The sequence below is a fragment of the Papio anubis genome, chromosome 3, assembly GCF_008728515.1.
Source record: "Papio anubis isolate 15944 chromosome 3, Panubis1.0, whole genome shotgun sequence".
Taxonomy (NCBI): Eukaryota; Metazoa; Chordata; class Mammalia; order Primates; family Cercopithecidae; genus Papio; species Papio anubis.
The window spans coordinates 30,859,410-30,886,219 of record NC_044978.1 but is presented as its reverse complement, the minus strand read 5'-3'; the positions used below and the strand labels follow the sequence as shown (position 1 = coordinate 30,886,219).

The 26,810-nt window shown below is 35.7% G+C and overlaps 1 protein-coding gene and 1 long non-coding RNA gene across 9 annotated transcripts in view; one reads left to right on the top strand and one right to left on the bottom strand.

The window, feature by feature from the left end:
* Positions 1-26,810, bottom strand: part of LOC116274125 — a 148,873-nt gene that overhangs the window by 17,439 nt on the left and 104,624 nt on the right. The window lies entirely within an intron of this gene.
* Positions 21,396-26,810, top strand: part of RXFP1 (relaxin family peptide receptor 1) — a 130,999-nt gene continuing 125,584 nt past the window's right edge. For 3 of the 8 annotated variants that reach the window (XM_003899313.5, XM_009207771.4, XM_009207773.4), the window contains exon 1: positions 24,877-25,306. In XM_003899313.5, the coding sequence (XP_003899362.1) occupies positions 25,192-25,306 (115 nt within the window). In that variant the 5' untranslated portion in view covers positions 24,877-25,191. Of the gene's footprint in view, positions 21,480-24,870; positions 25,307-26,810 lie in introns of those variants that run through there. The other 5 variants (XM_009207770.4, XM_003899311.5, XM_009207769.4 and 2 more) reach the window with 4 other exon arrangements.

Here is a 26,810-nt window from a genome sequence, read left to right as displayed (position 1 = left end):
TTAGTATGAGATAAGGTAGACTTCAAGACAAAGAGTATTACTGGAATAAAGATGGACATTTCATAATGCTAAAAGAACCAATAAATCAGGAAGATATAACAATCATAAATATGTATGTACCTAATACTTTATATAAAGAAAAAAATGAGAATTACTGGAGCAATAGACAATTCCAGGATCATACTTGGAGATTTTAACACTCCTCTCTTAGCAATTGATGGGCCAGTTACTCAAAAAATTCAGGGGAAAACAATGATATGATTTCTGCAAAAACAGATAATCCCTGATGTTGACAATAAAAAGATAGTTATACCAATGTTGTTGCTAATATCAAACTGTGAAACAAAATTTACCAGTGATCAACAAATGCATATACAGTCATACTCCACTTGATGATGAGGATATGTTCTGAGAAATGAAAAATCTACACAAATCTACATGAAATATCTAATTTTTACTAGCACTTCTTGTCGTAATACATCTTGGATAAGTTACTTTTTTGAGCCCCACATATGACATCCATAAAATATTAATATAAATATCCATAACTCACTCTCCAAAATCAAAAAGCTGGCCTGATACCTCCTTGGGTTTTCTTTCACTTTCAAAGTATATGATTCTGCAAAATTAAAGCTATGAATTTTCCACCTGATACCCAAAATCTTGTAAGCTTAGAACTTGAAGACAGACACCGCAAGAAGTCATATAGTAAAAACAAATAATACTATCTATAATGAAATTTTAACATTTTGACATTTGACAGAAGAATTCAAACCATCAAAAGAAGTATTTTTTGTGTGTGTGGAAAGTAACTTTATTCATTGTCCATAATGATGATTTTCTTATTTTTCTTTTCTGGAATGCTGTGTTAAACAAAATCTTATGTATAAATACAATCTTTATAATATAAACACAGTCTTATAGAGAAGACACGTATATATATAAAACAAATGAAACCACAACTGCTCTTGTTGACGTGATAGGTAGGAGCCCAGATTTCATTCCACCTAGGGGAAAATCGAGCACAGGTTCTCCCTCAAGGGAGCGCCTCAGAGCACAGCTGAAGGCTTAAGCACAGGTGCAAGAATCACCGTAAAAGGAGTCTCCTTGGGCGGACATTCTTTCAGCTGCCATAGTAGTTTCTTATTAAGACTTTCCTGAAACTCCAAAAATCACTGATCTGCATAGTCTCATTTTTTTCTACTCATCTCACTGCCAGACAATGATGTGTGAAAAAATTATGCATCTCAGCATTTTATTACATTCTGTTATAGTGCCTTAAATTGCTTTGCTGAATTGTGTTGTGTATAAATCTAATCAGCATTCCCTAATTCCCTTCTACCATAAGATCTCTAAAAGAATGTATAATTGCTGAATTGACTAAATTATCAGGATCCAGCATCTGGTTTGAATTAAACATTAAAATATATGAGGAAAATGTTGAAAGACTCCAAAAGACAGCAATACAGATGAAAATACATGGGAAATAAAGGAAGTGAACCTGTTTAATCGGTCAAAGAAAAGGCAGTGAGAAACTTACTGTCTTTGAATTAGGAGAAAAAACTATTATGCAGGGACTTTTTAATCCTTACTATTTCATGAGGGATTTGCTACAAAAAGGAGGGATTTCCTCTTAATGAGAACAGACTGATCCCGCAGTGCTACTCAGCAATTCCAAATCAGCAAACTCACCCGTTGTTCTGAATAGTCTTTCTAAGCATTTACCGTATTCTTCAAGATTTCTGTCCCACTTTCACTCTTTGAGAATATCCAAAAAGAAACTAGAAGGCATGAATAAAGGCAATGGGAGCGGGATTGCAGGGCATTGCTAATGAGGGAAAGATGTGGCAGCTTCTTGGAATAGGAAGGATGTTTGATTCCAAAAGGACAGAGAGAGGGAGAAGTGCCGGTTGACCTCCAGGACTCTGAACTGTGCAGCTCAGTGAGTGGTGCTACTGTTCACCAAGACTGGGCGTGTAAGAGGAGGCAGAAGATGGAAAGAAAAGGAAGGCATAGTGATGATTGGGGGAGTATGTGTATTCCTGTTGGACACACTGAATCAAAGTGCCTTTGGGAATTGCAGTGGAAATGTCTAGAATGCAGTCAGATATACACAACTAAAGCTGGGTTGAAACACAGATTTTGGAGTTCTCAGTGTGGCCAGTGTCACAGGTATGGTTGAAACTGACCAAAAAGAGCAAGTAAAAGAGAGGTGCTCAACTTGGGATCCACAAACTCCTGTGGGTACCATGAGTGATCTTGAGGAGCATCCTTTAATCCCCTGAAATTTCATGAGATTTTTGTGAGCATGTTGTTTTCCTCAGGAGAGAAGGCCTGTATCTTTCTCCATGTTCTCAAAAATTCGTTATGCAAAGAGGTTTTGAACCAGAGATCTAGACTGAGAAATGAAAATATCCAGGAAACATGCTCTGAAAAGTATGTCCATACGGCCGGGCGTGGTGGCTCTCACCTGTAATCCCAGCATTTTGGGAGGCCAAGTCAGGTGGATAACGAGGTCAGGAGTTCGAGAAGAGCCTGACCAACATGGTGAAACCCCTTCTCTACTAAAAATACAAAAATTAGCCAGGCGTGGTGGCGGGCGCCTGTAATCCTAGCTACTCAGGAGGCTGAGGCAGGAGAATCACTTGAACCCGGGAGGCGGAGGTTGCAGTCAGCCGAGATCGCACCACTACACTCCAGCCTGGGCGACAGAGCAACACTCCATCTCAAAAAAAAAAAAAAAAAGAATATGTCCATACCCATAAAATATGTAAATGTTCATGTACATAAAGAGAATTAGTTGCCAAGAGGGAGCCTGAGAAAGAGCTGGCAGTCAGAGAGCAGAAGCAGAAAGACGCAAGACTGGATCCAAGAGAAGGCAAGTTTTCAAATAGGAGAATGCCCCATTCTGTCACTCAGGGTAGAGATCAAATATTAACCCTCAGGAGGGCCTTCTCTTATCACTTAGCTCAACCACCCATACGGGTGTATTTCTCACATGAAAGAGAAAGTTCCCTGTGAGCAGGAACCCTGAATCCCAGTGCTTGCAACATAACAAACATGAAGTAATTGTCGGATGATTAACTGATTGACTGCTATTGGAGACAATCTGCAATTTTTAAGTTTCATTTTTACCCTTCCTTGTTCTAAAAATACATTACATTCAAGTAGTTCAGAGACATTTTTGATTTAATAATTAAATGAACAAGTGAGCAAATATATTACCATTTGTTTCCTGATACAACCAATAACAATAAAGGCAGAGTGCCATCGAAGAGTGCAGAAAAAAGGAGGAGGCAAAAAAATAGGTAACCGAACAGTAAAGTAACTAAAAGGGTTAGTCACTGGCGTTTATACTTATTAGTCAGTTTTCTGACTAAGTTATTACTTATGTAATATAAGCCTTTCATTTTATTCTATATAATGCTAGATAGGAGCAAATGCAGCAGTTGTCAATAATTGCTAAAAGCTAACCACACTGGACAATTCAAAGGTCTTTATGATAAGCCAAATGCTGTAAAACCTAATGTCCTAAGGCAGTTAGGCAATAAATGTTTACTGAGGAAAATGAACTCTTCTTTCCTAGCCAATTTGAATAAAAACAACAAAAGTCATTTCAAACATTTTAACATAATGCTACACATTCATCTCCAATAAAATACATTATTTCTCAGAGTTATAGGATATTACATTATTGAAAATAGACATGTTTCCTTACTTTTTATATTTAGGCCATGTTTAATACTTGCTATAGATAAACTATCAGACAAGATGATACCTCAACCCTAAGCGAAGTATTTTATACTTCCACTTTCAGAGATTCATAACACTTGTTTTAGATTTTAAAATATTAAATTCTACTTTCTGAGATGCAGATATAACAAATACATCAATTTCACAATAGGAAAAGCATCTGTGTATTAAACAGTTCAGGTAGAAGATGGTCTCTGCAATCAAATAGCTTGTGAATTGATGCATTTTTCAAAGAGTTGTCTTAAATGAATTCTGCTGGGGAGAGCAAGATTTTCAAAGTGGCTGTCGTATCCTCATTCCTGTACTGACTTGTAAGAGCCAAGAAAGGAGGAAGGAGAATTGACATCTGCACACAGTTTAATGTTGGTACAGGTGCAGGGCTAGCTACATAATTTGCAGGGTCCAGCGCAAAATGAAAATTTGGGACTCCTTTTGCAAAAAGCAGGGGAAAGCATTTTTTAAAGGTATGAAAATGTAAACCTTTTTCATCTCTCTCTCTCTCTGTCACAGTGGGTTTTTTTTTTTTTAATCAAATTAGAAACTGGAGGTAATTTTTTATTTTATTTTGTTTTATTTTATTTTATTTTACTTTATGTTCTGGGATGCGTGTGCAGAACATGCAGGTTTGTTACATAGGTATACATGTGCCATGGTAGTTTGCTGCACTCATCAACCCATCTTCTGGGTTTTAAGCCCCACATACATTATGTATTTTTTCTAATGCTCTCCCTCCCATTGTCCCCCAGCCCCCGACAGGCCCCAGTATGTGATGTTCTCCTCCCGGTGTCCATGTATTCTCATTGTTCAACTTGTCACAGTGTTTTTTATTTGCACTATAATGTTCTAGGTAAAGAAAAATTAAAATTTTAAATTATTAAATTGAATTTTGCTGTTAATCTATGTATTGTACAGTGCCAATTTTAAATGCAAATATAGGAATATTTAACTTATACAAAATGACCACAATTACTTGATTTGTATTTCACAGCTCACACATCAATATACATTTTGTTCTTAGCAAAACAATGGAAACACTGTGCAAAACTAACTCAACTGTTCTTATTTCACTTCTTAATACAGCACATCCTACCAATACTCTACGGATAAATAAGGAAGGTTTCAAAAAACAAGGAACTATGGATAATCCTACTTTTCACTTTCCTTCTTTGTCATCATTTTCAGTGTAAATGATTAGCTAGTATAAAAAAGAGAAAGGAGTAACAAGGGATAAGCTAGGGTACCTAGATATGTCATTGGTTTAGAAAGCCACTGCCCACTTTCAAAGCAATTCTGGTTCAAATAGAAAGCGAGCCTCTCAGCCTGTTTGCACTGCACTTAGTTTGACACTTGACTTGCTTAGTTTTTTGTTTGTTTTGTTTTACTATACTTTAAGTTCTAAGGTACGTGTGCATAACATGCAGGTTTGTTACATAGGTATACATGTCCCATGGTGATTTGCTGCACCCATCAACCCATCATCTACATTAGGTATTTCTCCTGCTATCCCTTCCCTACCCCCCACCCCGCAACAGGCCCAGGTGTGTGATGTTCCCCTCCCTGTGTCCACATGTTCTCATTGTTCAGCTCTGACTTAAGAGTGAGAACATGTGGTGGTTGGTTTTCTGTCTTGAGTTTGCTGAGAATGATGGCTTCCAGCTTCATCTATGTCCCTGCAAAGGACATGAATTCATCCTTTTTTATGGCTGCATAGTTTTCCATGGTGTATAAGTGCCACATTTTATTTAGTCTATCCTTGATGGGCATTTGGGTTGGTTCCAAGTCTTTGCTATTGTAAATAGTGCTGCAGTAAATATATGTATGCATGTGTCTTTATAGTAGCATGATTTATGATCCTTTGGGTATATACCCAGTAATGGGATTGCTGGGTCAAATGATGTGTCTGGTTCTAGATCCTTGAGGAATTGCCACACCGTCTTCCACAATGGTTGAACTAATTTACACTCCTACCAACAGTGTAAAAGTGTTCTTATTTCTCCACATCCTCTCCAGCATCTGTTGTTTCCTGACTTTTTAATGATCGCCATTCTAATGAGATGGTATCTCGTTGTGGTTTTGATTTGCATTTTTCTAATGACCAGTGATGATGAGCTTTTTTTCATATGTTTGATGGCTGCATAAATGTCTTCTTTTGAAAAATGTCTGTTCATATCATTCTCCCACTTTTTGACGGGGTTGTTTGTTTTTTCCTTGTAAATTTGTTTAAGTTCTTTGTAGATTCTGGATATTATACCTTTGTCAGATGGATAGACTGCAAAAATTTTCTCCCATGCTGTAGGTTGCCTGTTCACTCTAACGATAGTTTCTTTTGCTATGCAGAAGCTCTTTAGTTCGATTAGATCCCATTTGTCTATTTTGGCTTTTGTTGCCATTGCTTTTGGTGTTTTAGTCATGACGTCTTTGCCCATGCCTATGTTCAGAATGGTATTGCCTGGGTTTTCTTCCAGGGTTTTTATGGTTTTAGGTCTTACGTTTAAATCTTTAATCCATCTTGAGTTAATTTTTATATAAGGTATAAGGAAGGGATCCAGTTTCTATTTTCTGCATATGGCTAGCTAGTTTTCCCAGCACCGTCTATTAAATAGGGAATCCTTTGCCCATTGCTTGTTTTTGTCAGGTTTGTCAAAGATCAGATGGTTGTAGATGTGTGGTGTTATTTCTGAGGCCTCTGTTCTGTTCCATTGGTCTATATATCTGTTTTGGTACCAGTACCGTGCTGTTTTGGTTACTGTAGGCTTCTAGTATAGTTTGAAGTCAGGTAATGTGATGCCTCCAGCTTTGTTTTTTTTTTTTTGCTTAGGATTGTCTTGTCTATGTGGGCTCTTTTTTGGTTCCACATGAAATTTAAAGTAGTTTTTTTTCTAATTCTGTGAAAAAAGTCCATGGTAGCTTGACGGGGATAGCATTGAATCATAAGTTACTTGGGCAGTATGGCCATTTTCACATTATTGATTCTTCCTATCCATGCGCATGGAATGTTCTTCCATTTGTTTGTGTCCTCCTTATTTCATTGAGCAGTGATTTGTGGTTCTCCTTGAAGAAGTTCTTCACAACCCTTGTAAGTTGTACTCCTAGGTATTTTATTCTCTTTGTAGCAATTGTGAGTGGGAGTTCACTCATGGTTTGGCTCTCTGTTTGTGTATTATTGGTGAATAGGAATGCTTGTGATTTTCTCACATTAATTTTGTATCCTGAGAATTTGCTGAAGTTGTTTATCATAAGGAGATTTTGGGCTGAGATGATGGGGTTTTCTAAATATACAATCATGTCATCTACAAACAGAGACAATTTGACTTCTTCTCTTCCTATTTGAATACCCTTTATTTCTTTCTCTTGCCTGGTTGCCCTGGCTAGAATTTCCAATACTGCATTGAATAGGAGTGGTAAGAGAGGGAATCCTTGACATGCTTAGTTTATACTACCAGTAGGTCTCCCTGAACTCTCATGCATGTACATCTGCTGGAATTCTCTGCCTCTGGAGCATTGCAAAAGCTATGTGCTAATGGATTGGTGAGGCTATGTGCTAGTGGATTCTCTAGGGCCAAAAGAGATCTTAAAATATTTTATTTCAGTTCCACCTATGTGCTGCCTTACAAGAAACTCACTTCAGCTTTAGGGACACACACAGGCTAAAAGTGAAGGGCTGGAAAAAGACATTCTATGCAAATTGTAATCAGAAGAGAGCAGGGATGGCTATACATCAGACAAAATAGACTCTACATCAACTGTGACAAGAGACAGGAGGGTCATTATATAATTATAAAACTATCCACTTATCAAGGGGATATAACAATTGTAAATATTTATGCACCCAACATCAGAGCACCTAAATATATAAAGCAAATATTAATGTAACTGAAAGGAGATATAGACAGCAATGCAATAATAGTAGGGGACTTTAGTATCTCACTTTCAAGAGTGGATACATCATCTAATGGAAAATCAATAAGGAAACAGCAGACATGAACAAACTGTAGACCAAATGAACCTAACAGACATATTCAGAACATTCCATCCGGTAGCAGTAGAATACACATTCTTTTCAGACACCCACAGAGCATCCTCCAGGATAGATCATATGTTAGACCACAAAACAAGTCTTAGCAAACTTAATAAGACTGAAAATAATATCAGGTACCTTTTCTGACCACAACAGTATGAAACTAGAAATCAATACCAGGAGGAAAATTAGGAAATTCATAAATATGTGGAAATTAAACAGTGCACTCTTGAACAACCAGTGGATCAAAGAAGAAATCAAAAGGGTCATAAAAAAATCTTGAGAAAAATGAAAATGGAATATATAGGTATCAAAACTTATGGAATGCAGCTAAAGCAAATCTAAGAGGGAAGTTTATAGTAATAAACACCTACATTCAGAAAAAAGAAAGATCTTTGAAAAACAAAATTAAACTCTTAGCTAGAGTAATAAAAACAGAGAAAACACTCAAATAAATAAAATTATAGATAAGGAAGATATTACAACTGATATCACAGAAATACAAAGGATCATAAGAGACTACTGTGAAAATTATATTCCAACAAGTTGGATAACCTAAAAGAAATGAAGAAATTCCTAGAAACATACAACCGACTATCTTAGTTTGTTTTCTGATGTTTATAATAGAATATCTGAAACTGGGTAACTTATAAAGAATAGGAATTTATTTTCTACAATTATGAGGCTGAGAAGTCCAGGGTCAAGGGAATGCATCTGATGAAGGTCTCCTTGGTGGGGACTCTGCAGAATTCTGAAGCAGTACAGAGCATCACATGACCAGGGTGTTGAGCATGCTAGCTCCAATCTCTCTTCTTATAAAGCCACGAGTCCCACTCCCATGATAACCCATTAATCCATTAACCCATTAATAGATTAATCCATTCATGAAGACAGAGTCCTCATCATCCAATCACTATTTAAAGGCCCAGCCTCTCAATATTGCCACATTGGGGTGAAAGTTTCAACATGAGTTTTGAAAGGGACAAATATTCAAACCATAGTACCTACCAAGACTGACTCATGAAGAAATAGAAAATCTGAACAGACCATAATAAGTAAGGACTTTAAGTCAGTGATTAAAAACTTCCCAACAAAGAAAAGGCAAGGACCTGATGGCTTCACTGGTGAATTCTGCCAAATATTTAAGGAAAATTAAACCAATCCTTCTCAAACTCTTCCCAAAAAATTGAAGAAGAAAGAGCACTTCCAAAGTCACTACGAGGCCAACATTACCCTGACAGCAAAGCCAGACAAGGACACTGCAAGAAAAAAAAAAATATGAAAGAATATTCCTGATGCACATAGATGCAAAAATCCTCAACAAAATACTGACAACTCTAGCAAAAATGGACAAATGTAATCACATCAACTTAAAAAGTGTCTGTACAGCAAAGAAAACAATCAAGGAAATGAAGGGACAGCCCACAGAATGGGAGAAAATATTTGCAAACTACCCACCTGACAAGGAATTAATAACCAGAATATATAAGGAGCTAAAATAACTCTATAGGAAAAATATAATCCAATTTAAAAATGGGCAAAAGATCTGAATAGACATTTCTCAAAAGAAGACATACCAGTAGCAAACACATATATGAAAAAGTGCACCACATCACTGATCATCACAGAAAGGTAAATCAAACTACAATGAGATATCATATCACCTTGGTTAAAATGGCTTTTACCCAAAAGAGGCAATAATGAATGCTGGTGAGGATGTGAAGAAAAGGGAACTCTCTTCCACTGTTGATAGGAAGCTAAATTAGTGCAGCCACTATGGAGAATGTATGGGGATTCCTCAAAAAAACTAAAAGTAGAGCTATCATATGATCCAACAACCCCACTACTGGGTATATACACAAAAGAAAGGAAATAAGTATATCAGAGAGATATCTGCACTCCCATGTTTATTGCAGCATTATTTATAATAGGCAAGATTTGGAAACAACCTAAGTGCCCATCATCAGACAAATGGATAAAGAAAATATACATATATACAACTGAGTACTATTCAGTCATAAAAAAGAATGAGATCCTATCATTTGCAACAACATGGATAGAACTGGAGATCACTATGTTAAGTGAAATAAGCCAGGCACAGAGTAAAACTTTGAATGTTCTCACTTATTTGTGGGAACTAAAAACTTTAAAACAATTGAACTCATAGAGATAGGAGTAGAATGATGGTTACCAGAGGCTGGGAAGATTAGAGGAGGACAGGAGGAAGAGAGGATGGTTAATGCATGCAAAAATATTATTCAAAGGAATAAGATCTAGTATTTGATAGCACAACAGGGTGACCATAGTCAACAATAACTTACTGTACATTTAAAAATAAGTAAGAATATAACTGGATTGTTTGTAACACAAAGAAAGGATAATTGCTTGAGGTGATGCATACTTGACTTACCTTGATGTGATTATTACACATTATATGCTTGTATCAAAATATCTCATGTGCCCCATAACAATATACACCTACTATTTACTCATAAATATTAAAAATTAAAAATACTAGCAAACAAAATACAAAAGCATATTAAAAGGATCATACACCATGATCAAATGACTTTATCCCAGGGATACAAGGATGGTTCAATATATGCAAATCAATAAATGATGGTTCAATATATGTAAATTGGTAAATATAATACACCACATTCACAGAATGAAGGATAAAAATCATATAATCATCTCACTAGATACAGAAAGAGCATTTGATAAAATTCAACATTATTTCATGGTTTTTAAATCTTGTAAAAAATTAGTTATAGAAGGTATGCAACTCAATATAATAATGACCATCTATGACAAGCCCTCAGCTAACATCATACTCAACAGTGAGCAACAGAAAGCTTTTCCTCTAAGATCAGAAACAAGACAAAAATACCAACTCTTGCCACTTTTATTCCACATAGTACTGTAAATCCTAGACAGAACAATTAGGCAAGAAAAAGAAATGAAGGGCATCCAAATTAGAAAGAAAGAGATAAAATTGTCTTTGTTTGCAGATGGCATGATCTTATATATAGGAAAGTCTGAAGACTCCACTTAAAAGCAGTTAGAAATAATAAATAAATTTAAAGTTGTAAAATATGAAGCCAATATACAAGTCAGAACATGTCTATACACAAACAACAAACTATCCAAAAGAAAAATGATGAAATCAATCCAATTTACAATAGCATCAAAAAATAAAAGACTTAGAAATAAATTTAGCCAAGGAGGTAAAAAAAGAAGTATACACTGAAAAGTACAAAACATTGATGAAAGAAATTGAAGTCCAGGTGCAGTGGCTCACATCTATAATCCCAGCATTTTGGGAGGCCGAGGCGGGCAAATCACCTGAGGTCAGGAGTTGAAGACCAGCCTGGCCAACATGGTGAGACCCCTGTCTCTACTAAAAATACAAAAAATTAGCTGGGCATGGTGGCGCACACCTGTAATCCCAGCTACTTGGGAGGCTGAGGCAGGAGAATTGCTTGAACCTGGGAGGCAGAGGTTGCAAGGTTGCAGTGAGCCGAGATAGTGCCACTGCACTCCAGCCTGGGTGAAAGAGTAAGACTCAGTCTCAAAAAAATAAAAAGACAGAAAGAAAGAAATTAAAGAAGATGCAAATAAGTAGATATCCTGTGTTCATTGATAAGAGGATTAGAAAAATCAGTATTGTTAAAATATTCATACTGCTAAAAGCAATCTACAGAGTCAATGCAATCCCTGTCAAAATTCCAGTGACATTTTTCATAGAAATAGAACAATCCTAAAATTCTTATGGAACCACCAAAGGCCCTGAATAGCAAAAGCAACCTTGAGCAAGAGGAACAGAGTTGGAGGCATCACATTTTCTGATTTCAAATTATATTACAAAGTTATAGTAATCAAAATAGTATGGTACTGGAATAAAAACAGATACATATATCAGTGAAACAGAATAGAGAGCTCAGAGAAAAGCTCAAGCATATATAGTCAGCTAACTTTTGACAAGGGCATCAAGACTACAGAACAAATAAAGGATAATCTCTTCAATCATTGGTGCTGAGGAAACTAAACATTCATGTGCAAAATAAATGAAATTGGACGTATTTCTTAGACCATATACAACATGGATTAGAGACTTAAACATAAGACATAAAACTGTAAAATTTTGACAAGAAAACATAGGAGAAAGTGCTTTGATGTTGGTCTTGGCAATGATAATTTGGGGTATGACACTAAAAGCACAAACAAAAGCAAAAATAAACAAGTAAGACTACATCAAACTAAAAACCCTCTGCACATAAAGTAAATAATGAGTGAAATGAAAAGGCAACCTACAAAACGGGAGCAAATATTTATAAACCATACATATGAACAAGAGTTAATATCCAAAACATATAAGAAACTCAAACAACTCAATAGCAAGAAAACAATAACCAATTTTAAAAAGAGGGTAAAATACTCAAATAGACATTTCTCAAAAGAATACACACAAATGGCCAACAGGGATATTAAGAAGTATTCAACATCACTAATTATCAGGTAAATGCAAATCAAGGCCACAATGAGATACCACATCACACTTGTTAAGATGGCTATCATAAAAAAAAAAAAAGGAAGAAAGATCAATGTCGAAGAGTATGTGAAGAAAAGGGAACACTGATACACTGTTGGTGGAAATGTAAATTGGCACAGCCATTACAAAAAAACAGTATGGAGGTTCCCTAAAACTTTTTTAATAGAACTACCATATGATCCAGCAATCCCACTTCTGGATATTTATACAAAAGAAATGAAATCAGTATGTAGAAGAGATACCTGAACTCCCATATTCATTACAGTATCATTCACAAATAGCCAAGATATGAAAACAACCTAAATGTCTATTGGCAAATGAATGAATAAAGAAAATATGGTCTATACATGTAATGGAATATTATTCAGCATTAAAAAAGAAGAAAATATTCTTTGGGAGGCGAGGTGGGCAAATCACTTGAGGTCAGGAGTTCGAGACCAGACAGGCCAACATGGCAAAACCCCATCTATCTCTACGAAAAATAAAAAAAATTTAAAAATTAAAAAAATTAGCCGAGCATAGTGATGAACGCCTGTAATCCCAGCTATTTGGAAGGCTGAGGCACAAGAATCACTTGAACCCAGGAGGCAGAGGTTGCAGTGAGCCAGTGAGCCAAGATCATGCCACTGCACTCCAGCCTAGGCAACAGAGCAAGACTCTGCCTCAAAAAACAAAAATAAAAGGAAATCCTGCCATTTGCTATAACATGGATAGACCTGGAGAACATTATATGTTGAATCTAAAATAAGCAAACTCATAGAGGCAGAGAGTAGAATGGTAGTTGCCAGGGGCTAAAGGTGGGGAAAATGGAGAGTTGATGGCCAAAGATTACAATGTTTCAATTATGCAAGATAAGTTCTGGAGATTTAATGTGCAGCATGGCAACTATAGCTAACAGTACTGTATTGTATACTTAAAATTTCCTAAGAGGTTCTTAAGTGTTCTTACCACAAGAATAAGAATAATAATTAATTATTTTTATAACAATAAGGGGATAGGAGAAATCTTTAGGAGGTGTTGGATATGCCTTTGGACATGATGGTGGTGATGGTTTCATAGGTATATATTTATCCTCAAACTCAGAGTTGTATACACTAAGTATGTACAGCTTTTTACATGTCAGTCACACCTCAATAAAGTGATTTAAAAATATATATTTGCTTTTCAGATTTAAAAGGCAGTTAATTCTCCTGATCAGCAGTTTATTTTAACCCTTGAAAGATACATGGAATATTTTCAAGGCAATGGATATAGAAGATTTTAATTAGTATATCAAACTGAAATTTCATGCTATACCATAGATATTTGCCAATTCAGATTATTGGAATTGTGTATTTTTTAAAAAACCATACCAGTATCTCGGCAGGAAGTATTAGGCAGAGAGAGTCAGGGCATAGCCAAGTGGAGTGTCGCAGAGTCCCATAGCAACACCATTCAAGCCCACACTTGCAGATGGGCGAGACCAACTCATCTGTGTCCTCCTCTGATCTTGCCTGGTTCTTGCATTGGTGGATCTGAGCCTGCTAGCGAGCACACCCATCACTGTCCCTAAGAACCACTAGGATAATTGAGGAAGGATATTCAGAACACTGCCTCAATACTGCTTAGATTTCTCCTCCCAGCCAGTCAGCACCGAAACCAGTTTAATGTCTGCACATAAAAAAAGGCAGAGTGAAATGCTTTCCTCGGCTTCTCCCCACCTCCACCTTGTCCTAAAGAGTGACTAAGCCTTTCTGTTCTCCACCTCAACTTGATTAGGGGAGGGAGAAAAATTACTTCGTTGTGTTTTAGAAACTTCTCTTAAAAAAAAAAAAAAAAGAAAAAAAAAGCCTAGGCCAATCCTGAAATTGCTGGAGCTCAGCATGCTGACACCAACAATCGTGTCGCAAAAATCAGCAGCAATGGTAGCTCTGTTAACTACCATGAACATCCAGGACCATACAATGAAAGGAAGAATAAAGCCAAGTGAATGTGGATGGGCAGAGAAATAGATTTAATTTAATTTGGAAAAATCAAGGAATATAATATTTCTTGCATTTGTCTCGTGACCACTTCTTACCTAAGGTTAAAAAAAAAAATCTGCCTCAGTTTATTGTTCTTACCTTTTCAAAGAAGAAAATTTCAACTTAAATTCTGTGTCACACAGTTTCTTTTAATTGCAAAATTCTGAAGCCTTTTTTAAATAACATAGGGAAATATTTAACTTAAAGTTTGGAACTCAGAAAAGACTATCCTCCTTATACACTAGATATTCTTAACTAGTGCATCCATAATTTGCTTCTAAACAAAGGAAAGCTGTTTAGCTAGTAACCACAGTATATTGAAACAATTGAAATAACTTTCAATAGTTAAGTAGAAGGCATACACTCACTTAGAGATTCTTTAAGAACTATGTGTATTTCTGGATTAAAGTAGTTTATGTAAACTAGTTCAGTAACTATTTTACCAGGACGCAGTACGGCATTCTGCAAAATTCGTTACTCCTATGACTATAAAGTCCTGTTCAAGAGACCTTCACAGTTATATTTGCTTCACACATTAAAATGACAACGTAATCTAATAATAAGTATTAATTTAGAGTTAAAGATGTAATAGGCCCAGGTTTGGTCCCAACAATGGAGCTTGGCTTTAGGTCTTCATAGCACCACTTACTAAAATAACTGGGCCTCACCTAATCTATTTAAAATAACCTCTTGTTCCCACTCAAAACAGACAATGCAAAAACACTTACTTTCTTCTTCTACACATACGTATTTTCCTCCATTGCTCCCTATATTACTGGTTTAAGACAACGTTTATTCTTAAAATTACTTCACAGATTCCTAGGACATGTTTTCCCACAATAAACAATTAAAAAGATAAAACAGTCTTAATCTTGGGTCACTGATTCATCTTCTTCTAGACCATGCTGATTTCTTTTTAGCATCTGGCACATGACCCAGTGATAATTGTTAATGACTTTCAAAATACATTTTTCTGTAAATCAAATAAATACATTTTTCCTATAAAGCCCCCTTGCATGCCTATTGTGGTTTGTCCTCCAAAGTGCAACTTCAAAAGCCACCGTAGGAGGAATTCTCCTTGTTTTTGTCTGATGATCAGTACTGATGGTTATTCTTTAGCAACTTGGATTTAGCCACTTAAAGAAGGAGCAAGACCTATGCCTGAAGACAAACATTCTCTATTATTTTTTCATCTCATAAATGAGACAAGAAAGATCTCAACTCCTTCTAGAGCAGTGGTTCCCAAACTTGAACGTGTATCAGAATCATCTAGAGGGCTTGTTAAACCATGTGTCTCTGGGCCCACCCTAGGGTTATGCTTCAGCCCCTGGAGTTGCAGCCTGAGAATCTGTATTTCTGATCAGTTCCCAGGACCAGACCATGAGAACTACTGGTCTAGACTATCTGAGCGGTCCAGTCAAAAAAACCAAAATTGTTACAAAAAAAAATTTTTAAGTCACTATTAGAGAAAATTAAGACATTCAGACTACCAGCTCTAAAATTTATCTTATCAGAACCTCAATGTTCCTTAGAGGAATTTTAGTAAACAATAGTATTATATTCATTTTTTAAATGTCAAAAATTTGTCTAACATCATTATACTGAATCTACTTTTGCCTTCATATTGGGAAGTTTAAGCGCTGCCATTTTTTTTATTTTAGCTTGTAGACAATTTTTCAAAGAACATATGTGCTTTTCGTTTTAGAATAACATATGATTAAATATGCTGTTTTACCTTTAAAAAGCAACTAAATTAAAATTTACTTCACATATGTTTATAGATTTTCCAAAAATTCCAAGGCAAATTCAAACTGCATAGAAAATTAATTTTTTCTAAATTCATCCATGAGTATATGGGTATGGTTTACTATCAATTATGCATACCTCTTATTAAAATAAAACCACATTCTAAAAAATTTCCAGTTGGCACTGTTTATTCTATCACCATTTATGTGATACTCTAATAAACAGCATCTAAGGAAAAATCCATTTACCTCAGAGAACTATACACCTACTATGTGAGAGAATAATTAAGATGAGTATTGCAATAAAACAGTATTGTACATTAGTTTCCTAAATGTTATGGTATAAATTAATGTCCAAAGGAAACACTGTTCATTCATTAAAGATTTGAAACTACAGATTATTTAACATATGTGCTAAGAAGCTATTTGTAACTGATTTTAGGCTCTGTGTATTTTTATGTTAATTGAAGCACTTTTTATAAAGAACACGTGCTTGTTTACTGCCACTGGCTGTTCAACTCTCTGAAAACTAGCTCCTCTGCTGCATACTGACTAGTACAAATTCTTTTGTAGCAAGATTACGTTTTAGGACTTTAGGGTTTTTTTCTTATTGTTTATTTAATGTTCAAGCATAGTTTTAATAACAACCCTGCTCAGAAACTCATTTTAATGATGCTAGGAGTACCAATTCTCCCAGTCTTTCAGAAGTTGTAAATTACTAGTGTGATGTGGAGACTTGCAAAGCATTTGGGCACAATGAACAAAAATAAGAAAATTGCTGGAGGTAAAGAATAGCTACTGTTACTGGACAGAAGGGAAAAATGGCAAATCCAGTAATGGTCATGATGGAGATGCAAGTAAATAGAGTTTGCCATCGATTCACTAATTTGACAAAGTGCACCTAGATTTATCATCTTTCCAACCCTGCTCTTTCTAATCTTTTAGTGCATTACCATCATCCAAGGCTCCTTTCTTCTAGGACAGTAACTGGGCATACAGAACAGTACTAGTATAATACCCAGTACAATACCAGACAGTGTCCAAAGTATCCCATCAGCTGGTTAAAATAGTCTCACAGAGGCCTGGCACACAAAATCAGCCCATTTAGCACCCACTTCCAGAGACCCATCCTCCTCCCACCTGCCCTTCTTTTCACTTTATTGCTCAATAATGTCCAATAGTCTTCTAAGCTTTTGTTAAGTCTCTGTTGATCCTTGGTGTTTCCAATTTTTACTGCCCTAATTCTACTTGTCTTTATTCTTTGTTTCAGCCCTTTGTACCTTGACTGACGCTGCTATATCCTCCTCACCAGCTCCCTTTGGTTCCAACACTTACATACATCTTACAATATTTCACCCAGAAAATGTTTTCTTATGTACCCTTATAGCAGATCTGGTAAGATATTTGACCCTAACAAACATGTGACTATTGAATATATTTATAAATGGGCAAATTGTGGAGACAACCCAGCTTTGTATTTCACAAGGTGAACAGCGAGCAGTAAACATGATAGGAATGAGGAACTACCAAAACCTATCCACTAGGTTCTTACAACCAGACCCAGTTATGTATTGTGTTTAGTTAGTCTCTGGAAAATACAATCACCAAGAAATTCCCTGTAACTATTGCATGACATGTAAACATGACCAATAGTCAGTTATCTGGGAAATCATTTAGAAATTCCAGAAACTCCAATTTGAACTCCAGTAATTCTAAAGGAAGATTAAATGAGAAAAAGGAGACACATTTTTGTTTTCACAACTAGGATGTCTCATTCTGACACCTTTTTAGTTCAGTAGCACAGCCTGAAGAGTGTTATCTCACCAGGAGGAAAGTAAGATGACAAAATTGATCTGTCTTCACAAAGCAAAATTATAAACTTAATTACATAATTATTTTTAATATGTGCATTTATGACTATTGTGATAATAGCAGTTACATTTCATGTTCTTCGCAAGCTTCACATACAGCAGTTCATAAAGCCTAACAATATTCTCATTCAACGTACAATAGTTAATGACCCATTTGCTTGCCATTTGTCTTTTCCTTTGCCAATCTTTCTTTTTCTCAGTACTTACCCATCCTGTTACCCAAAAGAGGCATATTCTGCAATATTCACTTTAGAGGTGGCCAATTCAAATCAATACAAAGGAAGGATCTTCCAGAGTGTAGACAAAGGGCCATAATTCAAAATGAATTGGGCAGCCCCTGCTAAGCAGCCCCTCCAAATGAATTGGGAGGCCCTTAGCTTTAAGCTAAGACTTAGGGCCTCCAACAGATGCTAACAGGGAGACATACAAAGGCAGTACCTAGATTCATTGACCATGACTCAAAACACTGGTTAATAGCTAACAGAATGCATTGTTGTTTGAAGCTGCTGTGTCCTACATGATTTTGAAGGACTTGTGCTATCAGAGAGACCCTGAGCCTGGACTAGATCAGTGGTTCCCAGATTACAGTCCACAGACAGGGTCTGTGGGACTTTTTATTCATCTGCAATGAAATAAGAAAAATAAGGACAATTTAGTCATTTTAGTGAAACTAAATATATTCTGTTTAGAGGACTGTGTTTGAACATTATAGCTTTCCTAATTTTGTGATATTAAAATGTCTTTACATTTATCAAATGATTCAAATGATGGTAAAAGATAAATGGTAGGGCCTTTATTGTTGCTATTAATGTTTTTATTTGACAAAATTAAGTTTGGTAACCTTATGTTGTCCCTACTGTTTTATTAAAATTTGACTTAATTATGGAAACTATTGTTTTTACATGACCATCAGGTTAAAACTACTGAAGCTCTATAAATCTTTATATGTAGGACATCCCATGGTTATGTTTAATATGATAAAGTATAACTTGATGGAATCTTGAAACCTCTTGCCCCATCCTCTTGAACTGCACCATCCAACGGGGTAACAACCTGCTACATGCAGCTACTGAACTCTTGAAATGTAGTTGCACCAAATTGTGCTGCATAGTAAAATACATACTGAATTTCAAAGATAAATAATAAACTGCTAGTTATTTGAGAAATCTCCAAACTACTCTCCACAGTGGCTGAACTAATTTACATTCCCAATGGGTTCATTCACACTCTAAACATCAACATCACACAATATACCTTTGTAACAATCCTGCACATGTACCTCTTATCTCATTAATAATTTATCTCATTAATAAAAAATATCTCTTTAATAATTTTTATATTGATCACATGTTGAAGTGGTAATATTTTTAATATCCTGAGTTAAAATTTATTATTAAAAGTGATTCATCTGTTTCTTTTTACTTTTTAAGTATGGCTTCTAGAAAACTTTAAATTGCATCTGTAGCTCACATTGTATTTCTATTGGACATCCCTGTTCTAATGTCAGTGTGTTCATGATTAACCACTATTAAGATTATGTTCTTTCTGGTAATGTATTGTGTTTGCATGCCTTCTCAGTCACACAGAACATAATAGCTGACTTACTTCTGTTACTCAATAGCCTCATTTACCTAGAGTCTCTGCTCTTTCTCATCTTTTGTATCATATGGTCATGAAACTAGTTTTCTTTGTTAGTCTCCTTTTGATCATATCACTCCGTTGCTCAGAAATTGAAGAACAGGGAAGCCTTAGGCACCAGTGGTGAGAATGTAAATTAGTACAGCAAGTCCTTACTTAACAACATAGATAAGTTATTGGAAACTGTGACTTTAAGTTAAAAGACATACTGTATAACAGAACCAATTTTATCATAGGCTAATTGATATATAAACAGGAGTTAACTTCCTATGGCTTACAGTTTGCAATTTCACTTAAAGCCACAGTTTCCAAGAACCTGTCAGTGGCATTAAATGAGGAATTGTTATATAGTTACTGTGGGAAAGAGAATGAAGGTGCCTGAAGAAATTAAAAATAGAACTAACATAGGATCCAGCAATCCCATTACTGGAGATATATACAAAGGAAAAGAAATCAGTATGTCAAAGAGATATCTGCTCTTCCATGTTTATTGCAGCACCATCCACAATAGCCAAGGTATAGACTCAACCTAAAAGCCCATCTATAGATGATTATGAAGAAAACTGTATAGATACATGGATGGATAGATAGGTAGATAGATAGATAGATAGATAGATAGATAGATAGATAGATAGATAGATAGATAGATAGATACAATGGAATACCATTCAGCCATAAAACAGAATGAAATCCTGTCATTTACAGCAAAATGGATAAAGCTGGAGAACATGTCATGTGAAATAAGGCAGATGCAGAAAGACAAACACTGCATAATATTATACGTGGAATCTAAAGAAGCTTGTTTCACAGAAGTAGAGCGTAGAATAGTGGTTACCAGAGTCTGGGAAGAAGTTGGTTGACAAGTACGAGGTTACATTTAGACAGGGAGAATAACTTCTGGTGTTTCTGTTATACAGCAGGGTGACTATAGCAAATAACAATGCAGTGTACAGTTGAAGATATAGTTGAAGATACTAGAAGATTTTGAATGTTTCACAACAAAGCGATGATAAATGTTTAAAGTGATAGAAGGTAATTACCCTGATTTGAACATTATAAAATGTATACAAGCATTGAGACATCACATAAGTATGTACAATTACCATATGTTGATTATGAATTTAAATTTAAATTTTACAATAAAAAATAAATTAACCTAATGTTTGACACTCTCCAGCAACTAATTATTCCATAGCTCTCCAATACCAATTATGTTATTTTCTGGCCATAAACCCATCCAGACCTGCTATTTGCACATGCCGAGCATTTGCACTCACTTGTCTTTGATATGAAATGTTGTTTCCATTACTCTCTCTCAGTCTATGTCTTTCTTTGTCTTCCACACTCAGTACACAGCTCTTCCTCTCTAAAAAATCTTCCACACTTGACCCTACCCGGCCCTCCAAACCAGTCTCCTTGATGATCTCTCATACCTCCTTTAATACATTATGTTCATGGCATCAATTTATATTTATTGAAAAATGTAAAAATATGTATGTATTTCAGACAATCAGCTTTGTGCATTCTGTCTCCATAATTCATAAATTATCTTAAAGCAGAGTATCATATTTCATAAAGTGACAGGGCTATAATACATCTAAAAGATTGACTATTTGTTTTACTAGTGAGGTAAAAAGACTAAAGCTTTTAAGTGACTTATCAGAGTTTACATGTCGAATTAGGAGCAAAAGTGGGACCAGAACTCCCAATGTTCTACTGGTATTTCTGGAACAAGCCACTTTTACTTTTCTAATTTATTCTGTCTTCCAGCATGTGGGAAATACCCTGGTATAAATCAGGTAGCCTCAAATGAAGCATGAAGAAGCATCAGCAGGAGATAGTGCCCAAAGGAGAGAACATTGAGATTATCAGGCTAGGGCAAAGAGCACCAGATCTCCCGTGAGTTGATCCCATGGGGTGAAAAGCAAGCTAGATCATAGGCAAGTGAGTGGACTTAGAGACAAGGCTCCAATCATAGCAGAGTGGCTGAAGTGCGATCAAGAAATCTGAAGCAGCTGCAGCTTAACCACAGTGACTGAGCATGCGCATTAAGGTTGTGAGGGAAGAGTAAGAAAGATGGCTGCTTAGAGAACACACAGGTTACCAGACATGAAACAGCAAGGTTAATTTCCAGATCCCACCCACTAACCCAGTCAACAGACTATATCACTTATTTTATCCCATCAGTCTTGAGCAAGGTAGGCTCAATCTAGATAGAATAAGCCTAAAGCTTGAATATATTCAGTTAAGGGAACTATGTAAAACAAAGTTAATACTAAGCCCTGCCCAGAGTTTGCACTTATTGTGTAAGATGATACAGAGATGGATAGATAAATGTTGAGCTTGTTGACTTGTTGACACTGCCCTCCTCTTCTTCACATTAACAACTTTGCAGAGGGTCACTAAATTCTGTTATCTCCCTGTTATATCCCTCAACTGGATATAGGGCAACACGAAAATCCACATGGGATTTGGCTTACAATGTAATGGTTGATTTCCTGCTAAAATGACAGTAGCTTCTGGTCAGTTTTCATCTAGGGTAAAATTGTTTAGATTTTCTACAAAATATTTTAAGAAATACCTGTGCCTACTAACTGCTCTGTCCTAGTTGCACATTTTGCTAGGTATCACTCCCTAAAAGTTATTTCATTTCAGAATTGTTTAATGCTAAATCAAGCAGCTAGTATTTTTGGTGTGACACAGAGGTGATGAGTTCCTCAAGGGTCTTGCCTGACTGACAGCTGTCAACTAGAAATGGATGCATAGAATGAACAATTTGGCAGCATGCATTTTAGCCTTTAGATTGCACTTAATATTTTTAATGTATGGTTAGTTTACTATTATCCGAATATCTCTACATGATGAAGGTCTTATTGAGGTTTTACCAGCCTCTCGCACTGGGACTTTCCCAGGTCTACAATCAAAAAAACACACCATAAAATGGCTTTTTCTACTGTTGAAAAATGGTGATTGTGAAAAGGTTCAGAAACATGGACAGAAGCCCTCAAGTGCCATTACCCAGTTTTAAAACATGATACTGAAAAAAAAAAAAAAAAAAAAGTCATGGTTTATTTCCGTCATGGTAGGATGGAAAAGCCACAAGATTATTGTGGATCTGTACAGTGCAGGCAGGTTAACAATGCTTGTTTAGTTTGACTCACTAGGTTGGTTTGAGAAGTAATTTTCAAATGGAAGTTTTTGTTATTATTCAAAGAGCCTCAATAAGGTTTTAAGAAGAGATTCAAAGATAAGAAAGGGTATCAGCCTCTATTAGCCCGTGTCTAGGGTAGAAACCCCTGACATGCTCAGCCAAGTGGAGGCATTGACATCACAGATTCTACTGGGCCCAGAGTGCAAGTTTATAATTGAACAATGTAGGCAGGAAGAGAAGGCTAAGAACATACACTATCTATTTGTTTTTAAAACTCTTTAATATGTGTCTTCAAACTGCAAAACAAGAGAATGAGAAAACACACTTTAATTCAAATCTTAAGAAGAATTCTATTTCAGTAATCTGGTTTAATAATAATAATAATAATAATACCTAAAGATTACTTAGGGGAGTCTTTTGCTACAATGCAGTGGTTCTCAACCAGGAGTGATCTTGTCCTTCAGGAACATTTGCCAACTGCTGGAGACACCTTTAATTGTTGCAACTGGAGAGTGCTACAGGCATCCAGTGGGTGGAGGCCAGGGAGGTTATTAAACATTCTACAATGTAAGGGACAGCCTCTCACAATAAGGAATTCTCCAGCCCATAGTACAAACAGTACCTACCTCAATGTATGGCCAGGGTATACTATATTCACTTTTGGGTTTTGCCACCAAAATACTTCTATAAAACTAATATGCCAGATTCACTGCCTTTGCCCAAAAATAAGACAGAAGTGACAAACAATGAAAATTATTCATTCAGATAAACATCTATTTTAGTAAAACCTAATAGATTCTTAATAAAATGACAGATGATTTGGAAATTTTGCCCTGATAATTTGAGAAGATTTAAAATACATTGTTAACGAGTACTTCCTGGCTAGCGGCCCACTAATTGTATGTATCTGTGATAATGCGCTCAGGCAAAATTTTCAAAGTTTGCACAATAACATCAGAATGATTTTGAAGACCTCTGTATCAACAGCTTACTTTTTATTGACACTTCCCAAAGCAAGTTCTTCAATTTTACTATTAAGAAGCTTCTTATGGGTCCTCCTTCTGATACTGCCCTTGACATATTCCACAGCATCCTTCCAAAAAACTGCTATTTCTAAATAATTTTTTTAAAAATCCATGAACCACCCACATAATAATCTTAAAATATTTCAAGTATTATTAAAAATAGTGAACATTTTATGGGACTAAATTCAGTTAACCATAAGCATGTCCATCAAAAGAACAGTGTCTTCGCTAAATAAATCTACTGCTAAATGAATAAGGACTTGTGAAGATTTCTATAATTCTTCTTTCATGGAATTAATTATATTTATGGGGAGAGGAAGCAGTGTTAGTATAACCTTTTAGCCCTTATTTAGAAATAGGCTTATTATATTGAAGTCAATGATGTACAGATATGTAATCCAAGCAGATTCTACTTGTATATCTACAAGTAGGAAGCATTAACCTCAAAAATAAATTCCTCATGTCAAAGAGCTACTACTCATTTGTTCCAGAAATTCATCAGCAGGTTGCAAAATAAGAATGACCCAGTCTGGTTAAAAGAAAATGCAGTCTACAGAAATGTTCATTGCATTTTCATACTTTTTCCCCAACTGGTCAAATAATAAAAATCACCATATGAATGACTGACACTTAATAATCACCTGTAATGCAGTAGGACCTACACCCCTCACTATGCCCTGTGCTGGCCATCAGAGCTACCTTGTTGCGTACATATTTTGCTCCAGAAAAGCAAGGCTCAGCCAAGAATCAGCACCTGCATAACTCTAAAGTCACAGGGGACCTATAATTTAAACCCAGGCCGGCTTTGCTCCAGGACATCCAGTGACATGTCATGGTCTCCATTGTAGCAAAATTCACAAGTTCAAAAGGATTTTAAGTTGTTGTTTTATTCCTTTGTATTCTTCTTTCAACAATATCCTATTGTTCGAATTCCCAAACTCAAACAGTTTATAAACGATTGCTGTAGTTACACTTTAATTCCTACCCTATAGTTAATTCCACAAAGGCATTTTGCCCTGTGTAATTCCATTCTTTTCCTAGTCCTATGTCACAAGGGGAAAAAATATGTTTTTGCTTATGAGATATCTCTAGCTCAATTTCTTTCTGGTAGTGTATCTTTGATCAGTTCAGACATTTCTCAGAGTTTGTATACACCCTCGTTTGTAGATATCCTGTGTGTTCTCTGAAACTTTATTGCTGCTCAGCTGTGTGTGTGTGTGTGTGTGCATGCACACGCGTGCATATGTGTAAAGAAGGAGATTAGGACATTTAGAGAAGGAGGGCGGGGAGGAGAGATCCTGAGAATAGAAAGGAGGAAAGAAAAAAAGAGGGAATGGAAAGAGACAGAGAAAGGAAATGGGAGTGGAAGGAGGGAGGACTGCTTTGTAGCTGCTAAGATTGCAGACAGAAATAGCACACAACCACCGTGAGCTGTATGCGATTCAGAAACCAAGACCAAATTTTGTTCACTTTCATTAATCAGTTGCTCAGAGAGAAGGAAATGACATCTGGTCCTGTCTTCTTCTACATCTTAATTATTGGAAAATATTGTAAGTATGCTCAGTATCTAATTTTGTATACCTTAGTATTTTGTGGAATAACCGCAAGCACAAATGTTTATTCCTTATATTTATGCTTTTAAGATAAAATGCATTTACTGATAAAATTGTAATCTCACTTCAGAATTGTTCTTCTTAGTAAATGTCTGGTATTTGTATTAAAAACTGTAATATCTTATCATAGTCAATAGTGAAGCAAGACTGATGTGCCATGTAAACCTAGGCTTCATAATAACCAATTCATATAATTGATATTATAAGCAACATTATAATGTTTAAAGAGTAGTGATTCTTAAACTGTATTCAAGGAATATGTTCATTGAAAAATCCTAGGAAAGTCCTCACATTTGTGCCAGTTTCTGTGTAATTGTAATGCTCTCTCGCCCTTATCCTTTGTGATTTGCTATCATAGGTGTGCTTCTGGGCAGGGAGATGCATTCTTAAAACTCTTTTTATTTAGCAAGATTTATCACTGTTCCTTGAAAGAAAAACAAGGGAAAGCACAAAGCAATGAAAAACATAGGCACAAAAGAAGCTCCAAGTGGGCATGTTATTTTTACTATAAGGACAAATTTTGTTTTCTCTATGTGTGCTATGGTTTATTTTTCAGAAAATCTTTTTTAAATTCAAGGGAAACAGCTGTTGTGTGTTAAGCTCCATTTGAATTATAGTATGTACATAGAAATAAAATGTTTTTGTTTCTTAGGTAATAAATATGAAAAAGTCAAAGCCAAACCAAGAACAAAACTTTCTGGGTATCTTTAGTCCTTTATGATTCCGGGAATGTGGGCTTTCACTAATTGAGAAGTTAACAAGCCTTTTTATAGTTCTGTCTCTTAAAAGTTTGCATAAGTTTTGTTAACTCTGAGCTCTTCTATTAAGGAATGTCTCAGGGTAACTTTCAATCCTGACTCTCCCAATTGCAATGTGTCAAAGTGATTATATTTTCCTTTTTCTCCTTCTTTCCTCCTTCCCTCTACTCCATCTCATCTAGAGTTAAAATTAAAGGATGGCATCAAAACCACAGAAACTATTCAGAATCCCAGGGAAATATTCTAGTCCTAGCTTTCTCCATCTCTAATCTTGATTACTGACATTCCTATTTTTTAACTGAAGGGAAAACAATAAATTGCAAACCACCACTGAAAATGTAATGTTTCTAATTATAATTCCATGTTTAAACTACTAGAGCTTTTGACATTTGTGGCCAACAGCTTCAAAAAATAATACCATATTTTACCATCCCTTTTCCATTTCAATGAAGTGAATAGATTAAATAAGCCAGAGGAATATTTTCAGAATAGTCATTCTAGTATAAAGAATTTAAGGGTATATAAAAGGTGTTTAGGGCAGGTTGAGAAGCAATTTTGACCACTGTGTTACCAGTCATTTCAGGTTAGGAAAAAAATTCCATGTTTACATGTACGTTTTTGTTAATAATTATTTTCATGAGCAGGGAATAATAATGATGGTGGTCATGATGATGCCAAAACCC